At 37.8% G+C, this 22,940-nt stretch overlaps 1 protein-coding gene and 1 pseudogene across 1 annotated transcript in view; one reads left to right on the top strand and one right to left on the bottom strand.

Annotated features, from left to right (window-relative positions):
* Nucleotides 1–22,940, top strand: part of CATSPERB (cation channel sperm associated auxiliary subunit beta) — a 104,816-nt gene that overhangs the window by 3,584 nt on the left and 78,292 nt on the right. Inside the window, exons 3-6 of the mRNA XM_032593495.1 lie at nt 1,756–1,896; nt 6,585–6,645; nt 17,634–17,729; nt 22,072–22,221. Coding sequence (XP_032449386.1) covers nt 1,756–1,896; nt 6,585–6,645; nt 17,634–17,729; nt 22,072–22,221 — 448 coding nt within the window. The remainder of the gene's footprint in view (nt 1–1,755; nt 1,897–6,584; nt 6,646–17,633; nt 17,730–22,071; nt 22,222–22,940) is intronic.
* Nucleotides 14,570–15,637, bottom strand: LOC115516112 (annotated as a pseudogene).

Below are 22,940 nucleotides of genomic sequence, written 5' to 3'. Positions count from 1 at the left end.
ACACACATACACACACACCAAAATAAGATAGCCATGCAGCAAATGCTAACAAAAACCTAAGTTAAGAAAAAATGTACAGATTGTTTGAAAGTCTATGATAAATATAACACCCCACAAGGACAAATACATTTTTCCCAAAGTCTTTTTTGACTTAGTTCCCAGTTCTTTCCTGATATGCCAGACATATATTTAAGTCTTTTATCCACAACTGTTGCAAAGGGCATGCCCCTTTGAGTCAAAAATGCCTTTCCTCTTTGTGATTACTTATGGGGCAAAAAATGGATGTTAGAGGAAGAAAAACGTTCAGAGCTGGGATCAAATCTTGGAGTTATACACAGACATACATGGTCTGTCATGCCCTGGAGCAGGTTACCTAACCCCTCTAATCCCTAGTTTTGTCCTCTTAAAAAAGAACTTAATTATCACCTACTTTTTAGAGAGTTGTCATATAGTAGTTCTAGAATATATTAGTAGAAGTAAAACCTAACATTTATAAAATGTTTATATGTGTCAGGCATTTTTCAAAGCGTTTTATGTTCATTACAACCTTTAATCTTCTGTAAGATGAGTACTTAAGATAAGTAGAGGAGTACTGGACCTACCCTCTTAGGTTCTGTATCTGGGACCTGTAAAATAAATGGACAAAAGACAGATTAACAGGAGAAAAACCCAGACTTTACTGACACATGCAGTATGTATAGCCACAGGAGAACTCAGTGGTGAGTAATTCAAAAGGGTGGTTAGAATTTGGGGCTTATATGCCATCTTAACAAAGGGCAATAAATTGTAAATTAGTGACAAGACAGGGAAAAGGTGTTTGTCTTCATCTGTCTTCCAATCTCCATTAGAACCTAAGTTCCTTGAGAGCAGGGCTTTTTGTCTGTTTTGAGCAGTTCTGCTTCCCCAGCCCCTACAACACTGCCTGATTTGTGGTAAGAGCTCAGAAAACGTTTTTGGAATGAATATGTTTCTCTATTTTGTAGATAGGGAAACTGAAACTCAGGCAACTTGCCCAAAGTGGTCTTAACTATTAGGAGAACTAAATGAGGTGAAGTTGTTAGCATCTATCTCGTGTTGGTTTTCATTTGTGATTGCTGCATTTTCTTTTTTTTTTTTATGTTATTTTACTTATTTTTGAGACAGAGAGAGCAGGGGAGGGGCAGAGAGAAACGGGGACAATAGGATCCAAAGTGGGCTCCATGCTGACAGCAGAGAGCCTGATGCAGAGCTCGAACTCACAAACTGTGAGATCATGGCCTGAGCTGAAGTCAGATGCTTATCTGACTGAGGCACCCAGTGCCCCAGTTGCTGCATTTTCATATACCTTCTCAAAACTGAGAAACAGCAATAAAAATACACTAAAATGAGTTTTCCTTTATACATTTGCTCCTTGTAAAATTTAAACACAAAATAATGATTTTAATAAAACAGGGATTTCTACATGTGATGGGCATGTGGCTTTGATTCTATATTTATTAAATGTAATAACTTTATGTCCATTCTTTTTACAGAAAAGATTACCATATGGTTGAGGTTTCAACCTATTATGACACTAGTATGATAGGTTACTAAGTTCTAGAAGCGTGCTTTTTCAAAATAGATTTTTTTTTTCCTGGTTAGAGATGAAAATTACTACAGATAGACGTCTTTAGCAGCATAGACGATTCATAGATTACCTCTCATTTTTAAATTAATGTAGGAGATGCTTCTCGCCATCAAATTGTCATTACTTTCCACCCCTTCTCTTTCCTACAGAAAATCCAGTGTTTTTTACTATCTGAAAGTGGGCATACTTCGCAGGAATTTCTAGGTGTGTTCACATCAGGAGGACTTGCTCCCAGCTTGGAAATTATAAATAGTACATATACAGGCATCTTCCACTTTAACTTAACTTTGGTAATGACACTTTATTTTATTCTTTATATTATTAATGAGAAGCATACTCTCTCTTGTAGGATGTGTTTTTTTTTAATAGCTAGCCCATAAGATCACATTTATATATGTTTTAAACCTAACAGTACAGTGTTACATGTTTTGCTTTAAACAATTTTTAAGAAATTAAAGAAAAAATAATTTTTTTTTTTTACTATTTACCATTAATGATTTCCACCACTCTTCATTTTTTTGCAGAGATATAAGTTTGGGCTATTTTTTCAGCCCAAAGAATTATTATCATTTCTTTTCTTTAATATTTTATTTTATTTTATTAATTTTTTCAGAGAAAATGGTTTATTCCTTGTCTCATTCAAAATATTCATGCCAGCACTTTCCTTTGGGTAGCAAATAAATTTGTAAATTCTGGACATCCCTTCCCACATCATTACAAATATATTTGAAGTGTTTATTTATTTTTTTAATTTTTTAAAATTTAAATCCAAGTTAGTTAACATATAGCATAATGATGATTTCAGGAATAGAATTTAGTGATTCATCACTTACCTATAACATCCAGTGCTCCTCCCAACAAGTGCCCTTCTTTTTTTTTATTAAATTTTTTTAGTGTTTAATTTTTTTTGAGAGAGAAAGCGTACGAGCAGGGGAGGGGCAGAGAGAGAGGGAGACACAGAATCCGAAGCAGGTTCCAGGCCCTGAGCTGTCAGGACAGAGCCTGAGGTGGGGCTCAAACTCACGAACTGCGAGATCATGACCTGAGCTGAAGTCGGAGGCTCAAATGACTGAGCCACCCAGGCACCCCATAAAAAGTGCCCTCCCTAATTCCCATCACCCATTTAGCCCCTCCCTGCACCCAACACCCCACCAGCAACCCTCAGTTTGTTCTCTGTAATTAAGAGTCTCTTATGGTTTGTCTCCCTCTCTGTTTTTATCTTATTTTTGCTTCCCTTCTTCTATATTCATCTATTTTGTTTCTTAAATTCCACATATGAGTGAAATCATATGATAGCTGTCTTTCTCTGACTGATTTATTTTGCCTAGCATAACACATTCTAGTTCCATCCACATTATTGCAAATGGCAAGATTTCATTCTTTTTTTATCACCAAGTAATATTCCATCGGGTCTGTATACAACATCTTCTTTACCCATTCATCAGTCATGGGCATTTGGGCTCTTTCCATAATTTGGCTATTGTCAATTGTGCTGCTATAAACATTGGGGTGCACGTGCCCCTTCAAATCAGCATTTTGTTGCCTTTGGATAAATACCTAGTAGTGCAATTGCTGGGTCGTAGGGTAGTGGCTGCACCAGTTTGCATTCCCACCAGCCGTGCAAAAGGGCTCTGCTTCTCTGCATCCTTGCCAATATCTGTTGTTTCCTGAGTTGTTAATTTTAGCCACTCTTACCTACGTGAGGTGATATCTCATTGTGGTTTTGATTTGTGTTTCCCTGATGATGAGTGATGTGTGTGTTAGCCATCTGGATGTCTTCTTTGGAAAAGTGTCTATTCATGTCTTCTGCTTGTCTCTTCACTAGATTATTTGCTTTTTGGGGAGTTGAGGCATCATTTCTTACAGTACAGGTCTATGGGCAGTGAATTCTCCGGGAGTTTCATCCCCTTGAAAATATCTTCATTCCCCCTCATTTTTTCAGGGATAACAACTTTATTAAGATATAATTGCATACCATACAATTCACCTATTTAAAGTGCACAATTAATGGGGCGCCTGGGTGGCTCAGTTGGTTGAGCATCCGACTTTGGCTCAGGTCATGATCTCACAGTCTGTGGGTTCGAGCCCCGCGTCGGGCTCTGTACTGACAGCTCAGAACCTGGAGCCTGCTTCTGATTCTGTGTCTCCCTCTCTCTCTGCCCCTCCCCTGTTCATGCTCTGTCTCTCTCTGTCTCAGAAATAAATAAACATTAAAAAAAAATTAAAAAAAAATAAAGTGCACAATTAAATGGTGTGTAGTATATTCAGAGAGTGTGCAAAAATCACTACTGTCTAATTTTATAACATCTTCATCACCACAGAAGGACAGCCCATCCCTGTGAACTCCCCAGCACACCCTCTGCTCTTCAGATGCAGGCAACCACTAAACTACACCCATCTGTTGTAGATTTCGCTTCTTCTGAACATCTCATGTAAACGAAATCATACAACATTTAGTTCTTTGTGACTGGCTTCTGTCAGTTAGTGTAACGTCTCCAAGCTTCATCCATGTGGTAGGATGTGTCCTACTTCATTTCTTTTTTAACTTAAATTCAAGTTAGTTAACAAACAGTGTAGTCTTGACTTCAGGAGTAGAACCTAGTGGTTCATCTCTTACATATGACACCCAGTGCTCATCCAGAAAAGTGCCCTCCTTAATGCCCATCACCCATTTAACCCACCCCCTCACCCACCTCCCCTCCAGCAACCCTCAGTTTGTTCTCTGTACTTAAGAGTCTCTTATGGTTGTCTTCCCTCTCTGTTTTTATCTTATTTTTCCTTCCCTTTCCCTATGTTCCACTGTTGAGTTTCTCAGATTCCACATAGGAGTGACATCATATGATATTTATCTTTCTCTGACTGACTTATTTCGCTTAGCATAATACCCTCTAGTTCCATCCACGTTGTTGCAAATGGCAAGATCTCATTCTTTTTCATCGCCCAGTAGTATTCCATTGTGTGTATGTATATGTATATATGTATATATACATATATGTATGTATGTATATGTACATGTATATACATATACATATGTGTGCATATACATATATGTATATGTATACATGCACATGCATATATGTATATATACATATACACATATATGTACATACATATGTATATGTATGTATATTTACATGTATGTATGTATATATATACACCACATCTTCTTTATTTGTCCCCTATATGTATGTGTGTGTATATATATATATATATATATATATATATATACCACATCTTCTTTATTTGTCCCCTATATGTAATGTGTCATTTTTCTCTGGATGCTTTTAAGATTTTCTCTTTGTATTGACTCTGAATGGGTTTCTATGGGCTTCTTGGATTATAAATTTACCAAATTTGTGAAGTCTTCAGCTACTATTTCTCTGAAAAAATATGTTCTGCTCCTTTGTCTGTTTTCTTCATGAGATTCTAATTATGTGCATTATCTCACGCATATCTAAGGCTCTGTTCATTTTTCTCTAATCATTTCCCCCCTTTTTCAGAATGGATTATTTTAACTGCTGTATCTGCAAGTTTACTGATTCTTTCTTTTATCATCTCCAATCTGCTCATCTACTAAATATCTTATTTCAGTTATTATACTTTGCAGCCTCATTATTTTCATCTGGTCTTATTGTTATATTTTTCACTCATGTGCTAGGATTCCCTATCCATTCTTTCACTAGGACATTTTCTTTAAGCCTATATACATTAAAAAATTTTTGTGTTAGAGAGACAGCACTGGCAGGGGAGAGAGGCAGAGAGAGAGAAAAAGAGAGAGAGAGACAGAACCTTAAGCCGGCTTTATGCTCAGTGCGTAGCATGACATGAGACTTGATCCCACACCCGGGGTCATGACCTGAGGCAAAATCAAGAGTTGGATGCTTAACTGACTTAGCCACTCAGGCACTTCTAGCCTATGTACATATTAGTAATAGCTGCTTTGAAGTCTTCATCTACTCTCTGACTCACTCTGGGTCAGTTTGTCATCTAACTTTTTTTTTTTAATCAGTTAGATGTTTCTGTTTCTTTTCATGTCTTGTTATTTTGGTTGAAACTGGACATTTAAGATAATAAGCTGTAGCAGCTCTGGATTCTGTTATGTTCTTATGAGAATTTGCTGGGCTCTTTTGTTGTTGTTGTAGTGTAAAAGATTCTTTCTTGCCTGGACACAAACTGTAAACTGTCTTAGCTATGGTTTCAGCAGCTGCTATCTTTGCTCAGGTTTTAAGCTTCCATGGCTGACTTTTTAAAAATGTTATTTAATGTTTATTTATTTTTGAGAGAGAGAGAGGAACAGAGTGTGAGCTAGGGAGGGGCAGAGAGAGAGGGAGACACAGAATCTGAAGCAGGCTCCAGGCTCTGAGCTGTCAGCACAGAGCCCCGACGTGGGGCTCGAACCCATGAACCGTGAGATCATGACCTGGGCCGAAGTTGGATGCTTACCTGACTAAGCCACCCAGATTCCCCAGGGCTGATTATTTTAACAAGGACTTCATGAGTCTCCTCTGCACTTGTCTTGCCCCAGGGCGCAAGAAGAGTTTATATTTAACTCTTAGCTCACCACTCTTGCAGTTCCCTTGTTCATGGGATTTTCCTTTTCAATTTCCCAGTTCTCTTTTAACACCAAGTTCTGTCCTCTGACCCATCAAGCCAGTAATGCCCCAGTTTTGTGCTACCTGAGCGTGGTTGCATGGTATTCCACTTTATGGCTATACTATTTTACATCCCTATTAAGATTTTAGTTATTTCCAATCTATACTATCACAAGTAATGCCAAAAAATATCCTTGGATATATTTTATTTCACACATATGTGAGTATAATGTAGGAGAATTCCTAACAGTGAAATTGCTGAGTAAAAGGTATATGCATTAGATGCTCTTGTTTAATTTCATTTTTAAAGATAAGGTTGAATATGCAAAATAAGTATGGCCACGAACATTGTAAAACACTGTGTTCTGATGTCTTCTTTATTCAAGTTCAGTGATCGACTTTACTGGTTGATTGAAATTCCCAGAGAAAACATTACGAAAAATACAGGTAAGAGTGATCTGGATTAATTCTTTTACTCATGGGTCTGGATTGCCAAATTTAGCAAATAAAAAATTATTTATTGTATTAAAAATTTATTTGCTATTCCATATGATGTCTCATGTAGTATTTCAGACATACTTACTAAAAATTATTGTACTTTATCTAAAATTAAAATTTAACCTGGGTTCCTGTATTTTATCTGGCAATTCTATTATAGATAGATTGGTTTGACACACATAACATTTATATTGTTCTTCATTTAAATAAATTCATTTTCTAGAACTCAAAAACTATAGCATCAAGAAATTCATGTGCCAATAGGTTACCTTAAAATAGACTGCAATATGTAATGAATTATTCACTATGGAGGCTTCTATTAAATGTTACATGGCAGCATAAATAGCTTTATATCCTACTGCAAATACTCAGATGGAAAAGGAGGAAAGTATATTGAGCTGGTAGACTGAGCTAGGAGATCTTGAGGCATGAGATACATTTAATGAGATAGATTAAAAATGATGGAGGGTAAATTGTTTTAATATGGCAGGGGAAAGAAGCAGAAACCAACTTGGCTTCACTGAAGGAAAAATAAGACATTTGCTTTTGTCATGGAACCAAATAAAAATGCAACCAGGTTACAGGAAGGAATTAGTACTAATAAATGGACAGTCATCAAGACCCCATAGACTGCTTTCCTCCTATTTCTCTTTTCTATATTTTCTGTAAATCTACATTTGTTTCTCTCTCTGTGTCTCTCTCTCTGCAGACTATCTTCCTAAACATGCCTCATTGCCAGTCAATTTTTTAAGTATATATTTCTTAGGGACCAACCCAATTCCAAATTCCCAGAGGAGTATCTTTAATCAACAAGTGTTGTTCCAGCATCCACCTGTGTATCAATCAAATAGTCATGAGGGACCAGGACAATGGGAATCCTATAGGCCAACCCCTTTAGGTACAGGAGTAATTAAAGGACACATGAAATTGTGTCCTTCGGAGTAAAAGTGAGAGTTCATTAGATAAATGATAGAAAAGATTCCAAATAGGGAAGTGTCAAAGCAAAAGTCTGTAAAAGAAGTCCCAGTGTTGTAATATCGGATATGGTTCATATCGGCATTTTTATCCTTTATTCATCTCAATTTTTTCCAAATTAATCTGTTGAAAGCTTGGTGCGTTTTTTTTTTTTGTTTTTCAAGGAATTCATCCAGAAAATCATTCTTTCTTTCTTTCTTTCTTTCTTTCTTTCTTTCTTTCTTTCTTTCTTTCTTTCTTTCTCTAACTTCACTCTCATCAGTATAAGGATGGATCATTCTAGCTCCTTGGAATAATATTGATATTACTTTGAGAACTGAAAAAGTGAAGATCACTCGTTATTTTTGCTTTTTCTATTTACAAACTTTAGTTTCAGAAATGCAGTGATTCTAGGGTGACCCAGAGAGGAACAAAGGCAAGCTGAGAGCTTGAGTATTTTATGGAAAGACACCAAATGGGCTCTGCCACAACTCCCAGGACCGAGTAAAAGAAATATATTTGAGTGCATAATTTAATAGGAGAGGATGGTCTAATTAGTAATATGCTAGAAATTGGGGAAAAAAAGTATTCAGGGGAAAGGAGATCATACTTTCTCATTCATTTTTTTCTTCCTTAATCATATCTTATTTCCTGTCCTGCCATGAATTGGAGTATTATGTAAACATAACATCTTGGGAAGGGTAGTTGAGGTCACATCAACCACCAAGGTAGCAAAACAGTCATCATAGTAATGGTGGAGCTAGCAGGTAACATTGACTGAATCCTTGTATTTCATCACTACTGTAAACACTCTACTTATATTAACTCATTTATCCCTATATGGTAGGTCCCGTTATGATGTCCATTTTCGAATGATTTAACTGAGGCCCATGGAGCCGTAGGGAGATGTAGTGATAGCTAGAGAGTGCTGGAGGCAGCCTGAAGTTTGAACAGCGTATAACTATTGAAAGTCAAAAAAGTTGCTCTTTGATTTACACTTCATAATTTGTCCATTTTTTCCCTTTGAAAATGAGGTATAATTTACATTCAGTAATATGTACCCTCTTTAGCGTCCAGGTCTAGAAGTCTACACAAATGTATACAGTTGTGTAATCACTACAATCAAGATGCAGAACTGATCCTTGACCCAGTAAAATTACCCCACCTGTAGTCGACCTCTCCCTGTTGCCCAAGCCCCGCAACCACAGTTCTGTTTACCCTTCCTATCATTTTGCCTATTGTAGAGTTGTATAAATGGAATCACGGAATATGTAGCCTTTTGAATCTGGCTTCCTTCACTTAGCGTAATTCATTTGAGATTCATCTGTGTTGCAATTTCTTTAAATTTCCTTACTGGATAGGATTCCATTGTATGGATGTACCACAGTTAATTTTATTGAAGGGCATTTGTATTTTTCCAGTTTGGGGCAATTTTGGGAAGAGCTGCTACAAGCATTCTCATACAAGTTCTCTTATGAACATAAACTTTTATTGCACTTAGCTAATATCGACTAGTAGGATCACCGTGTTATGTGGCAAATGTAAGTTGAACTTTTTAAGAAATTGTCAAACTGTTTTCCAAAGTAGCTGTATCATTTTGCATTCTCACCAGCAGGTTATCTGACTCCATATATAAGAGCGTGTGTGTGTGTATAATTTTATCCATTCTAATAGGTGTGTAGTGGCATTTAATAATAGTTTTAATTTGCATTTCCCTAATAATAATGACATTGAACATTTTTTGTGCTTATATTGCCATTTGAATTACCTATGCAGATCTTTTGCAAGTTTGTTATATATTTTGGATACAAATCCCTTACCAGATATATGACTTACAAATACTTTTTCCCAGGCTGTGGCTTATGTTTTTCATCTCTTAAGAATATCTCTTAGGTCACCTGGGTGGCTCAGTTGGTTGAACATCCAACTTGATTTTGTCTTAGGTTGTGATCCTAGGATCATGAGATACAGCCCCACATCGGGCTCCTCACTGAGTATAGAGCCTGCTTGAGATTCTCTCTCTCTCTCTCTCTCTCTCTCTCTCTCTCTCTCTCTCTCTCTGCCCTTCTCTCCCCCACTCATGCTCAGTCACTCTCTCTCTCTCGCTCAAAAAAAAAATATATATATATATACACACACACATACATATATATAACTTTAAGATATATTATGTATATATACATATCTTTAAGATATATTAAATATCAGAGTTTTTAATTTTGGTGAAGTCTAATTTATCAGTTTTTTATTTTATGGATTGCACTTTTGGCATCACAGCTAAGTCAAATTCACAAAGATGTTCTCCTATGTTTACTTCTAGAGGTTTGTGGTTCCAGGTTTTGTATTGAGGTCTATGACTCAATTTGAGCTAATTTTTGGATGTTATATGGACTGAGGTTAATGGTGGGGGAATATGGATATCCAGTTATTCTGGCACCACTGTTGTAAAAACTCTGTCTCCATTGTATTACTATTTCTGGGGTCCCTGTCTTTTCACAAATACCAATTGTCTCGATTACTTCAGCTTTATAAATAATAAGCTTATAAGAAGTAACATTAATCCTTCAACTTTGATCTTCTTTTTCAAAATTGTTTTGGTTAGTATACTTCTTTTATCTTTATAAATTTTAGAATAAACTTATTTAGTTCTATTTGAAAAATCCTGTGGTTTTAAAATGTTGGATGGCATTAAATCTATAGAGAGAATTGACATCTTACCAGTGGACACTGTATACGCTATATCCATGAACACTGTATACCTCTCCATTTATTTATATCCTCTTTGAACTACTTCATCAGGGCTTTGTGGTTTTCAGCATAGAGATCTTACACATTAAAAAAATTATAACTAAATATTTCATGGCTTTGGTATAGCATAAGTGGTTATTTTTATTTCATTTTATTTATTTTATTTTATTATTTTTTAAATATGAAATTTATTGTCAAATTGGTTTCCATACAACACCCAGTGCTCATCCCAACAGGTGCCCTCCTCAATGCCCATCACCCCAAGGGGTTATTTTTAATATTTGAATTTCCAACTGTTGACTGCTGCTATGTAGAAATATGATTGATTTTGTAGACTGACCAAGTGCCTTGCAATATTGTTAAAGTCACTTATTGGATCAAGTAGCCTTTTGTATATTCTTTGGTTTTTCTATGTGGAAAAACAGATATAATTTTATTTCTTCCTTTCCAATATGTATTCATTTTATTTCTTTTTCTTTCCTTATTGTAAAGGCAGGACCTCCAGGACCATGTTGAATAAGAATGGTAAAAGGACATCTAGGCATTGTTCCCAACTTTAGGAGGGAAACATTCAATATCTCAACATTATGTATTATGTTAGGTATTTTGTAGATACCCTTTATCATGTTAAGGAAGTTCTCTTCTTAATTTGCTGCGTTTTTGTGGTGAATTGGTGTTGCATTTTGTTAATGCTCTTCTGCATCTGTTGAGAAAATAAGGATTTTCTTGTTTAGCATGTTGATATGCTAGATTTCCTTGATTCATTTTTGAATTTTGCACTAGCCTTGTAATCCTAGGATAAACAACTCTTGGTCATGATGTATTATCCTTTTTATATATTGTTGGACTCATTTGGCTAGTAGGTTCTTGTGGTTATCAGTCTAGAGTTTTATTTTCTCCTAATGTCTTCATCTCCATTTGGTATCCAATAAAGCTATCACTATAAAATGAATTGCTTTGTTGTTGTGGATGCTGCTGATGAATGCCAGGGTGGTGCTCAACTTTAAGTGAAAAAGGACAGACAATGCAAGGCTTTGGGGAAGAGTCCGGGTACCCCAGCACAGCTGGTAACATTCAGGAGTTCTTATGGAGCCTCAGATGCTTTAGAGTCTTTATCACCCTGGGGAATGTCTTCATGAGGCCCTGCAGGATCAAGCTTTTTGGCTCTTGAGCCCCAGATATGGAACTAGAAACACACCTGCCCAGATGCTGTGTCTCCATCCCTCCATTCCTGATGACTTCAAGAATGTTTTTGACTGGGAAACCAGTGACCTTCCCAGAAAGCCCAAGCTCATGGTGGGTTGGAAAATATTTGCCAAGAGGCACAAGGTTTCCTAGCCACATTATTCTTCTTTCAAAGATATTTTCACTTTGGTCTCTGAATTAAAATGCTTTCTACTTAAGGATTTTCAGAGGCTTAACTAAGGGGCTGTGATACCATTTCATTCCCCATAGATAAAAGAACCTGTCTAAATCATTTTATTGCATTGGAAGTCAAGCTTTCACTAGAAACCTGTTTCTGGATGTTTCTTGGTTTATTTTATTTTATTTTTTTCTTGGTTTATTTTTAATAGTTGCCCTCTTGGTTCAAATTATACAGATTTTTAAAAATCCTTTTTATCCAGGAATCTGGGCAGAAAGGTTGGCCTTTAAGTTTTGATGCATGCTCTTTATTGGACAGCGTTTATGAATAGTGAACAGGTTCATTGTTGCTGGGTCAGACAGCAGTGCTGGGACCAGCAAGGGGCCCTGTGTCCAAATCTCCCTACCCCTCCCTCTCCGGATGGGCTCTGCTTGGCAACTTGGTGCAGCTGAGGTCATCTCCTGGACTTTAAGGGTGAAGATTCCCATGGAAACAGATGTAGAACAGTCAAGTCAGCAGGGGCAGGTGAGATTGCCAAGAAATTCCGCCTGGTCTTGAAGCCCTCTGTTATGTTAAATAAAGTAACTTTGGGGGCTATTGGTTGTAAAATTACCACAGCAATGGTGATACTATAACCAAGTTCTGAAAGCTTGGGTTTCTGGGTCTGCTTTTCAAGAGGGTGACTTCAAGGTTGAAAAAACACGCGCCTCATTCTAGAAACACGGCACTTTGCATAGAAGTTTCTTTGAAAGGGAGTCCTGGTTTAATTGCCAAAATGAAATGCAGGTGGTCACTGCCTGAAATCCCACAGTGCTGTGTGTTTGTTTGTTGGGGTTTTTGAAATCTCGGCCTGCAGGTAAACCTGGTGGGAAGGAAAAGTAAGTACATAGGCTGTTAGAACTCAATAACACTGAACATAAAGCTGACTTCTAAGAACAGAAATAAACAAATACATACACACATAAAATGAAGAAGAGTCTCTCCTATATTATGGAAGGAATTTTGTAGTATTGATATTCTCTTTTCATTAAATGTTTGGTGAGCTTCTCCAGGCCAGTGAAGATATCCGGGTCTGGAGTTTTCTTTGTGACAAAGCTTTGAACCACAAATTCAGTTTCCTTAATAGATGTGGGAACATTCGCATCTTCTAGTTTTTCTCAAGTGTGTTTTGGCAGTTTGCATCTTTGTAGGAACTTTTCCGTTTCATCTACATTTTTGAATTTATGACACAGCGAGTAGAATAGACAGTCCCCAGTGAGGTTCCCTATTTCACCTCTAATATGAGTTATTTGCACCTTTTTTTCTTCTTGATTAGTCTGGCAGTTTCCTCAATTTTATAGACCCTTGCAAATAAACATCTTTTGATTTCACTGATTGAGAATATTAGTTTTTTGGGGGTTTTGTTTTGTTTTTATTTTTTTGGCCTTCATTTCATTGAACCTCACTCTTTATCTTATTCTTCTATTTGCTTTTGGTTTAATTTCCCCCCTTTTCCCTAGTTTCTTAATTTGGGAACCTTTAGATTAGGGGTCGGCAAACTACACTTTTGGCCCGCAGCCTGTGTTTGTACACAGAGTTTTATTGGTACACAGCCATGTTCATCAATTTATGTGTTTGCTGGGGCTGCTTTTGTATTACTGTGGCAGAAGTTAGTGTTGTGATAGAGACCATATGGCCCACAAAGCCCAAAATATTTACTATTTGACTCTGTATAAGGCCTTTACTGTCTTTCAACCCGAGCCTCAGATCATTGATTTGAGGTATTTCTTTTATCCAATATAAATATTTTACTGCTATATATTTCTCTCTAGCACTGCTTTCGCTGCGTCTCGTAAATTTCGATGTGGTGTGTTTTCATTTTCTCTCAGTTAGAAATACTTTCTCATTTGCCCTCCTGCTTTCTCTTTGACCTGTGATTATTTAGAAGTACATTGTAAGATGTCCAAATACTTGGAGATTTTCCAGATATCTTTCTGTTATCTATTTTTTCCAGATTAATATCTGTATTCTGAGAACATATTTCATACGATAATTTGTTAAGATGTCCGGTATGGCTCGTCTGGGGAATCTTGCACGCACACATGAAAAAAATCTTCTGCTATTCTCAGCTGGAATGCTCTATAAATGTTGGTTAGGTCAGTTGGTTTGGTAGCATTCAGCTTTTCTATATTCGTACTGATTTTTGTCAGTTACTGAGAGAGGAGTTTTGAAATATCCAGGTATAATTGTGGATTTTTAGATTTCTTTTTTCAGTTTTATCAGCCTTTGATTCATGTACTTTGAAGCTCTTGTTAAGCATGTACACATTTGGAGTTGTTGCAGCTTTTTAGTGAATTGATCCCTTTATCATATGCATTGCTGCTCTTTATTCCTGATATTACCTTGATCTGAAATCGTCTTTGTCAGGTATTGATATAGCCACTACAGCTGTCTGTGAATTAGTATTTGCATAATGTATCTTTCTTTTTTTCATTCTCTTGCCTGTTTTTCCCAAGGCAACCATTAGAACACATTGACCAACAGAATGAAAGCGCACAAATGAATTTTAAAATAAAATCAAGGTGTCAGTAAATAAGATCAAACACAAAAGTACTGATGCCTCCCACCGAGAATCCAATCAGATGGAGGAAGGCAGAAATTTAAATCAGAGAGCAGAGCATGTGAGGAGGGAATTAACCATAGCACAACAAGATAGGATGAAAAATTGCTCAGGTTACCAGTGTAATGGAGGAACTGGAGCTGTAGGAAGGACTCCATGGAAAACAACCAGCTAGTCTAGCAAAAATAAACATTCAAGCACTGGAATAGCTATGGTGCTATCCCATAGCTATCCCATAGTGATGGGATACCATCGCCTTGGTCACTTATCTAGTGGACACATCTTCTTTACCCAAAGTAACTAGGGTCTTAACAGCCAGATATCCCTCTTTTCTATAACTCTTAATGCAGTTCTACTGTTGTTCTCACTGAATTCTTGAATAGCTGTGAGACCGATGTGAGGGCACATCAACTACTTGACTAGGTTTGTGTGGAGCTTTGTCATTGAACCTCTTCAACTTCCAGTTCTGGATCTACCAGCTAACCCTGCATTGCATGGCTTCTTGGCTGTTTCATATACATCTTTCACTACATTAACCACATTGCAGGTGGGATTAATATTTCCTGTGTGTTTAGGATGAGCGGGATTAGTATTACCACCAGAAGTGTGTGCTGGTTAATAAACATGTGGGAAGAGATGCAGTTGCTATAAATCCAACCTAATTTGATTTATAATAGATAATAATTGGATGTTACTGTTAATAAAGAATTAAATCCAGAGGCGCTTGGGTGGCTCAATCAGTTAAGCATCCAACTTCCGCTCAGGTCATGATCTCGCAGTTCCTGAGTTCCAGCCCCATGCAGGGCTCTGTGCTGACAGCTCAGAGGCTGGAGCCTGCTTCCAATTCTAGGTCTTCCTTTTTCTCTGCCTCTCCTCTGCTCTTGCTCTGCCTCTCTCTCTGTCTCTGTCTCTCTCTCTCTCAAAAATAAATAAACATTTACAAAAAATTTTTTAAAAAAGAATTAAATCCACACTTTTCCTTATATTCAATCACTCCATGTGCCATTATAGGAACCATACCATTTCTGTCTTTAGTCAGAACTTGTAAAGAGTTATCCAAGACGTGTGGATCCCCAGGGCTCTTCATATTTTAAAAGTCAAAGATGGTTATGTACATACCAACTCTGAACCAGTCCCACAGAGGGCCAGTTAAGTCATACATCCAAAGATTGACTTCTCTGGGTCAGCCAGTCACGTGGGAAGCTCCTTTTGTAGAAATATACATGATGTTTTCTCACACCATTATCTTTCTCAAAGTCCAGGAATTGCTCGATGGAAAATAGTGACAGCAGGAAGCACAAATATCATCTGATCTATTTGGGCACACTAGCTACTTCAGCAGCCACTGCACAGACCCAACTAGATGCCTGGGTGTACATGAAAACCCATTCAGCTGTCATTTGGGTCAGGCATGTTTTTCATGAGTGCACCCTGGTTTTAGCCTCAGCCTTGGCCCATGTCACAAGAGCTCCCAGGCTGAGTTCACCACCCATGGCTTCCCCATCAATGTTTTTATATTTATATTTTTATATATACTTTTATATTTAAAGTGGATCTCTTATAGATAGCATATTCAGTCTTGATTTTTACATATTGTCTGGAAATCTTTTGACTGGTATTTTTAGATCATTTACGTTTAATGTAATTGTTGATATGGTTGTTTTGAAATTTATCATCAGGGTATTTTCTATTCCTTCTCTTCTGTTTTCTTTTTTCTCTCATGAACCAGTAAATTTTAATATTAGTTACTTAATAGTTAATTTAATAACTAATATTTAATATTAGTTATCAATTTCATCCACTACAACAGAATCATAAGCCCTGTCCCCAGCTAAATCTGCCCCTACCACCCCCCTTTAAAAGATAAGCCCCTGGGATCTGGGCCCCAGTGGGATAAGTGTCCCTCATGTGAGAGAAGTTGTAATTCTGAAGAAAATGACCACCAGAGTAGGAAGAGCTTTTAGCCCAAAGGGAGGCCAGAGGGCACAAGTCCAGCCACCCTCAGGGACCAGGAGCCCGTCCCAGGCAGACAGAAATTTTTGCATGGGATGAGGCTCTGTGCTGAGCCTGAGGTACTGGTGAATGGACTTGCCTGTGAGAACAGAAACTCAATAGTGAAAGCCACAGGGGGAAGAAGTGGCCGGCATTCGTGTGGCCAGTGTGTGACTCTGTCCCTCACCCCACAGGAGGAGGGGGCGGGTGTCTGTGGTGGCCAGACCCTGAGCTCGTGAGTGGATCTGCAGCCGGGAAGGGAACCAAGAAAGGGCCAGTGGGCAGGAAAGGGGGAAACAGGATGTGCAGACCGCCAGCCTGGGGAAAGTGCACTCTGTGAGGCAGAAAGTTCCATCCCTGCCCCTCCACACTCCCTCCACGCTGACAGTGTGGAGCCTGATGTGGGGCTCAAACCCATGAACCATGAGATCATGACCTGAGCCAAAGTCAGACACTTAATTGACTGAGCCACCCAGACACCCCTCTTCTGTTCTACTTTTCTTTCTCTGTCTTCATTTATATTAATTATGTTTTATTCTATTTATCTCTACTATTGGCTTATTATTTATACCTTAAATTATTTTTTTTGTGTGTTGGCCCTAAGGGTTACACCATATACATATATATATATATATATATATATATATATATATATATATATATTCTTTATGTGTATATATGTATATATGTGTACATACGTGTATATATATACACACATATATACATATATATGTATATATACATAAAGTTTATTTTGAGAAAGAGCGAATTGGGGAGGGACAGAGAGAAAGAGGGAGAGAGAGAATCCCAAGCAGGCTCAGCACTGTCTGTGCAGAGCCCGACGCAGGGCTCAAACCCACAAATTGTGAGGTCATGACCTGAGCCAAAGTTGGATGCTTAACCAACCGAGCCACCCAGGTGCCCCTACACTATATATTTTAATTAATCATGGTCTGCTTTAAAATAATAGTATACCACTTCACATGAAGTGTCATCATTTGCTTTTTACCAAGCCACAACAGCTCTTATAGAAAAATTATGATCTAAAATATTATCTGGATTTATGGTTGTGGTAGTAAGACCATTTCATAATTCTTTTTTTTAATTTATTTAATCATCAAAATGTCTGTAGGAAAAGCATGGGAAACCTTATATTTAAATGCAGTCAAAGCGATTGGGAAATGAATAATAATGTTGTTGGTCGTGTGTATATAGCCTTAAATTTCACCAACTTGGCACACACAAAAAATAGCTAATTATTTGCCTTTTGTTTTCAAACAGATATTGCAGCTGTAGAAGAATGGTTAGTAAGGATCACATTACAACACGGATTACATATTTATACTACTGAAGGAACACTATTGGATAATGTCCGAGGTAAATGCCAACAGATAAAAGTAAAATGGAATTCATAATATTCTTTCAACAAATGTTGTAACCTACTATAAGCCAGACTCCGTGCTAAGTTCTAGCAATAAAAAAGAGAGAGATGATCATTACCCTTGAGGGGCTCCCATTCTGATGAGGAAAACAAATAATTAAATACACCTCTAATGGTTAATAGAGGTCTGCAAAGAGTGCTATAGAAATATGGAAATATATCTTTTTTCTATAATCATATGGAGGTCATGATAAATAATGGCTTTATAAAGTTAGTTTTTGCACATTCTATGAACATGTTACAAAAGATAGTGTTCATTGCATTTCAGTTTCCTTTATGATGACCATCAGCAAAAATATTTGCTCATTCTTTGTAGGAACATTTACATTTTTTTCATGAAAAATTGGTTCTTTTAAGGTTATGAACACTGAGTGATATAACTGTCTAGGCTTCTCTTTTCCAGTTGTCTGACTTATAGTCCAATTTTTGATCATCCATAGCATTAAATTGTATTTTTTTAAGTCCTCATTCCTGGATCTTATATTTATCTTTACTTTCCTCACCTTCCCTTTTTTTAAAAATTTAAATTGCAGTTATTTAACATACAGTGTAATATTAGTTTCAGGTGCTTTTTACTTTTATTCTTTACTCCCACTCTGATGGTGCTATGTAGAATGCAGAATAAAGATAAATAAATAATACATTTTATGGAAAGTAGTAGCTTTAGGAGAGTGGGTAGCTTTAAGAAAAGTAATGATGTCCCACCCAACCTTATGTCAATTAAAATCTGACCTCTAAGGGTGCCTGGATAACTCAGTGGATTAAGCATCTGACTCTTGATTTTGGCTCAGGTCATGATCTCATGGTTCATGGGTTCAAGCCCCACTTCAGGTTCTGTGATTACAGTGCAGAGCCTTCTTGGGATTCTTTCTCTCTCCCTCTCTCTCTGCCTCTCCCCCCCACCCCAAATAAATAAATAAACATAAAATAAAATAAAATCTGAGCTCTAGAAGTGGAGCCAGCCATCTGTAACTAAAAAAGAAAAAAAGAAAAAAAAAATCCCCCCAGGTGATTCTGACGTGCAGAGGATTGAGAACTGGTCTAGAACAAAGGTTGCATGTGTGCAAAAGACAGATCTATTTAATGTAGCATTATTTGTAATAGAAATGAGAAACAACTTAAATGTCCATCAATAGGGGAAAAGACAGATACCTGTAGAATTTTCTGTTAAAATGAAGGAAATAGACCCATATATATCATCAAGAACAGAACTCAAAAGCATTGAATGAAAATTCAAGTTTCGGAATAGAATAGGAGAACATTTACTCAAAATTTAGAAAACACATAACAATGCTATGTACCATTCATGGGTACATATATATTGTAGTAAAAATGTAAAAACATGGGATTAGAATTATACACAGCAATTTCATGATAGTGGTTGCATTTGGGGAAAATTTGGAAATGGGGCCACAAAGGGAGCAGAGATATCTTCAATCATTCTATATTGTTTTATTTCTTTAACCAAAATTAAAACACCTGAAAAATGACAAAATGTTGTGCTTTATTATTTTGTCATAGCGTCCAGGTTTTTAAAAAATAGTCAATTATTGGGGCGCCTGGGTGGCTCAGTCGGTTAAGCATCTGACTTCGGCTCAAGTCATGATCTCGTGGTTCTTGAGTTTGGGCCCCGTGTTGGGCTCCGTGCTGACAGTTCAGAGCCTGGAGCCTGCTTCAGATTCTGTGTCTCCTTCTTTCTCTGCCTCTCCCCCACTGACGCTCTGTCTCTCAAAAATAAACATTAAAAAAAATTTTTTTTAATAGTTATTCAATAGTAATTGCAAGCCTTTGAGATGGATATTTTGAAGTCCTGTGCTAGCTACCTTTAAGTACTGAAGTAACAGTCCATAATTATTTCAGTTTTCAAAATATTTTTGAAATCTGAATCACAACACATTGAAATGCACCCAGGTTATTATCTACTGCATTTAAATGTTAGCATATACTTAATTTAGAATGTATAGAGGTAACATGGTAGCAAAGAGTTCTACAAATGAGTTGTTGTTAAAGGTTCCAGATGCAGAAATGAGATTCATGTGTTTGAGGAACAGAAAGGAGGCCTGTGATGTGGAAGCAGAGTAAACAACAGGCAGAGTGGCTTATAATATGTTTGGAGAGGCCAGCAGGGAGCATGGTAATAAGTGCAGGTGTTATTCTAAGGAAGAGCCTTTGGAGCGTTTGAAGCTGGAGAGTGATACATTCTGACTCATGCTTTCTAAGTGGGTCACCTTGGCTGCTGTGTGAAGACACTCAGAGAAGGATGGCAAAAATGGCATAGAGGAGATTGGTTGACAGCTGTTGCCCTGGTCCACCTGGGAGGTGGTCCGGGGGACATGGGCCGGGGGGTGGAGATGGTGAGAAATAAGAATCTTTAGGATGTGTTTCGGAAGTAGAGCTGGTAGGAGTTCCTTCCTGGTGGATGAGGGATAAGGCAGACAGAGGAATCAGAATGAATCCTAGATTTCTTATTGAGCAATCAAATGGGTGATGGTCTCATTTACTGAAATGCTGGAGACATGGGGAGAAAGCGTTGAGAAGGGGCAATTAAGAGTTAAAGTTAGGGTTAGAGTAGGAACTCTTTATTCACTACTAACTCCAATCCACCCCCTAGACCCCTCCACTAACACTGTTCCTAATCACAATCCCTGGTTCCCTTTCATAAGGGTCCCTTTTCTGTCTCCTCCTTGACTTCTCAATAGTAGTCAAGACTTATAACCACTCCCTCATTCTTAAAACATTTAAAATACAGTATCTGACTCTAGGGAGCTTGTACATCGAGGTGTTTTCATTTTGATGTGATCATGTCCCAGCAACAAGGTCCAGTCTCTCTGTCCTGTAAGATCTGGTTATTAATTGCCTGCACAGACATGCTGTCACCCTGAAGAGTCAGCTGCCATACCCCAAATGCCTTTGAACTTCAGAGTGAATAACATTGGTTTATAAGTTCCATCTCTTTCTGGTCTAAGCTACACTGTATCAACCCAGATGGAAATCTACCTCCATTTCTTGCTTTTGCAGGAAGTGAAAAATGTTATCACTTAAAGTCTTTGGGTTTTGCCGCAGATTAGGGGGAAATGGTAAAGATCTACATGGTAGAAATGTAAACAGCTAAAGAATCAATTATTAAATATCTCTTTATTTTATTTTTTTAATGTTTTTTTCATTTTTGACAGAGAGAGAGACAGAGCATGAGTGGGGGAGGGGCAGAGAGAGAGGGAGATACAGAATCCGAAGCAGGCTCCAGGCTCTGAGCTGTCAGCACAGAGCCCAACGCAGGGCTTGAACCTACCACTAGATCATGACCTGAGCCAAAGTCGGACACTCAACCGACTGAGCCACCCAGGCGCCCCTAGATACTTCTTTTTAAAAATCCCTTGGCTGTTTTTGAAATTCAGACAACAGTATTCTGTCAAATTGCCCTGGCTTGCTTTTTGTACTCCCTTTTCTCATTTTTCAGAAGAAAAAAAAAAATTCCCCAATTTTCTTATCATTAAAATTTGACTTCATCCAGCCCCAATGCTTTGCATATCCAAGAATAGATTGCCAGGTTGAGGGGTGGAACCTGTACCCCTCTCATTGGTTTTTCCTTGTAATCCCAGCCCACCTTCTGTGTCTCTTCCGGAAATCCCCCAGTGTCTCAGCCCCTAATGATACCTTTCCCCATCTACTGGTATTCCGGATTTATTCCCATTGTTCTATATCTGCTGCCGTTTCTGTGGAATCGGAGGAAGAGAACAAAAAGTAAATGTGTGGTGTGGGCTTTTGAAGCAGAAGCTGCTCTCCATCGTAAGTGTCCTACGACCCAGCAATTCCATTTCTAGGGAGAGATCCTGCGGCCAGTCCTCGTCCCCAAAGGTGGCCAAAGCAGTGTCTGCCATCCCACACGTTCTTCTGCAGTGTGACTGTGCCAGGCCCCCATGAAGGGCACTTAGCCTTCATTCCTTCTACTCTGGAAAATAAGAATCAACCTTTTTTTTTTTTTAGCTGATGAAGGGTGAGGTAATACACCTGCTTTTTGGAAAATGAAATAGGCCCTCTACATAGTGCTTTAAAAATCCTTAAACGGGGCACTTGTGATGAGCACCAGGTGTTGTGTGTAGGTGTTGAATTGCTAAATTCTACACCTGAAACGAATATTACCCTGTTTGTTAACTAATTGGAATTTAAATAAAAACTTGGGGGAAATTCAAAATAAAAAAACCTTTAAAGGAAAGCAGTAACGTCCCCTATTCAAGCCTGCAGCCACGATTTATAAACACCTAAATTTGATTTCCACAGAACCGATTCTTCAGGGGGATCTCGGGGCCATAATGACAAAAAATGATATCAGCAAAGTGTATCAGCACGTGATGGATCTCAAAGTGGCAAAATGCCCCTGTGCTAACGATGTAGCGTTACTTGGCTTCATTTTGAATGAAACCTACAATGGTAAGTCCGTTGGCTGTGTTGAAAGTTGGATGTGGGTTTTGTGTTTTATAACAGCAGTGTTTAACTGGCAGTGCAAGTTTAGACTCAACGGAGTCAAAACGTTTCCTAAAACCACCTGCGAATTTACTCTTTGTCACTTCCCCTTGTCAACTTGCAAGTGTGATCAACTACTTTTACTCTGTGACTTTTGGTCATGTTCATCGTGACTGTAGTGTCTCTACTAATTTCACTTACCCCCTGATTTCTATTAATATGTTATTTCCTCTCAGAGGTGACTCCTTGTGTAAATGGGAATCATGTTCTAAGGCATCATAACATTACTTCATTTATTATGTAGGTGCTTTTAGATTCCTACTGTAGTATTTAAAATCATCCTACTCTGTTTCAACTTTTTTTTTAATGTTTATTTTTGAGAGAGAGAGAGAGAGAATGAGTGGGGAAGGGGCAGAAGGAGAGGGGTACACAGAATCCGAAGCAGGCTCTGAGCTGTCAGCACAGACCCTGACATGGGGCTTGAACTCACGAGTTGGGGATCATGACATGAGTTGAAGTCGGACACTTAACCGACTGAGCCACCCAGGCACCCCATCATTTCAACTTCTAATGTATTATGATAGTTGTTTTTCCTAGATCATTGGGGACCTTGTAGTCCCCTAACCCAATGAATGAAAAGGAAAATAAAAGAATTAAAAGAAACAAAATATTATTACTCACAAATA

This window comes from Lynx canadensis, chromosome B3 (genome assembly GCF_007474595.2).
Source record: "Lynx canadensis isolate LIC74 chromosome B3, mLynCan4.pri.v2, whole genome shotgun sequence".
Taxonomy (NCBI): Eukaryota; Metazoa; Chordata; class Mammalia; order Carnivora; family Felidae; genus Lynx; species Lynx canadensis.
Note: the sequence above shows the minus strand (reverse complement) of the source record. Positions and strands in the feature narration are given on the sequence as shown.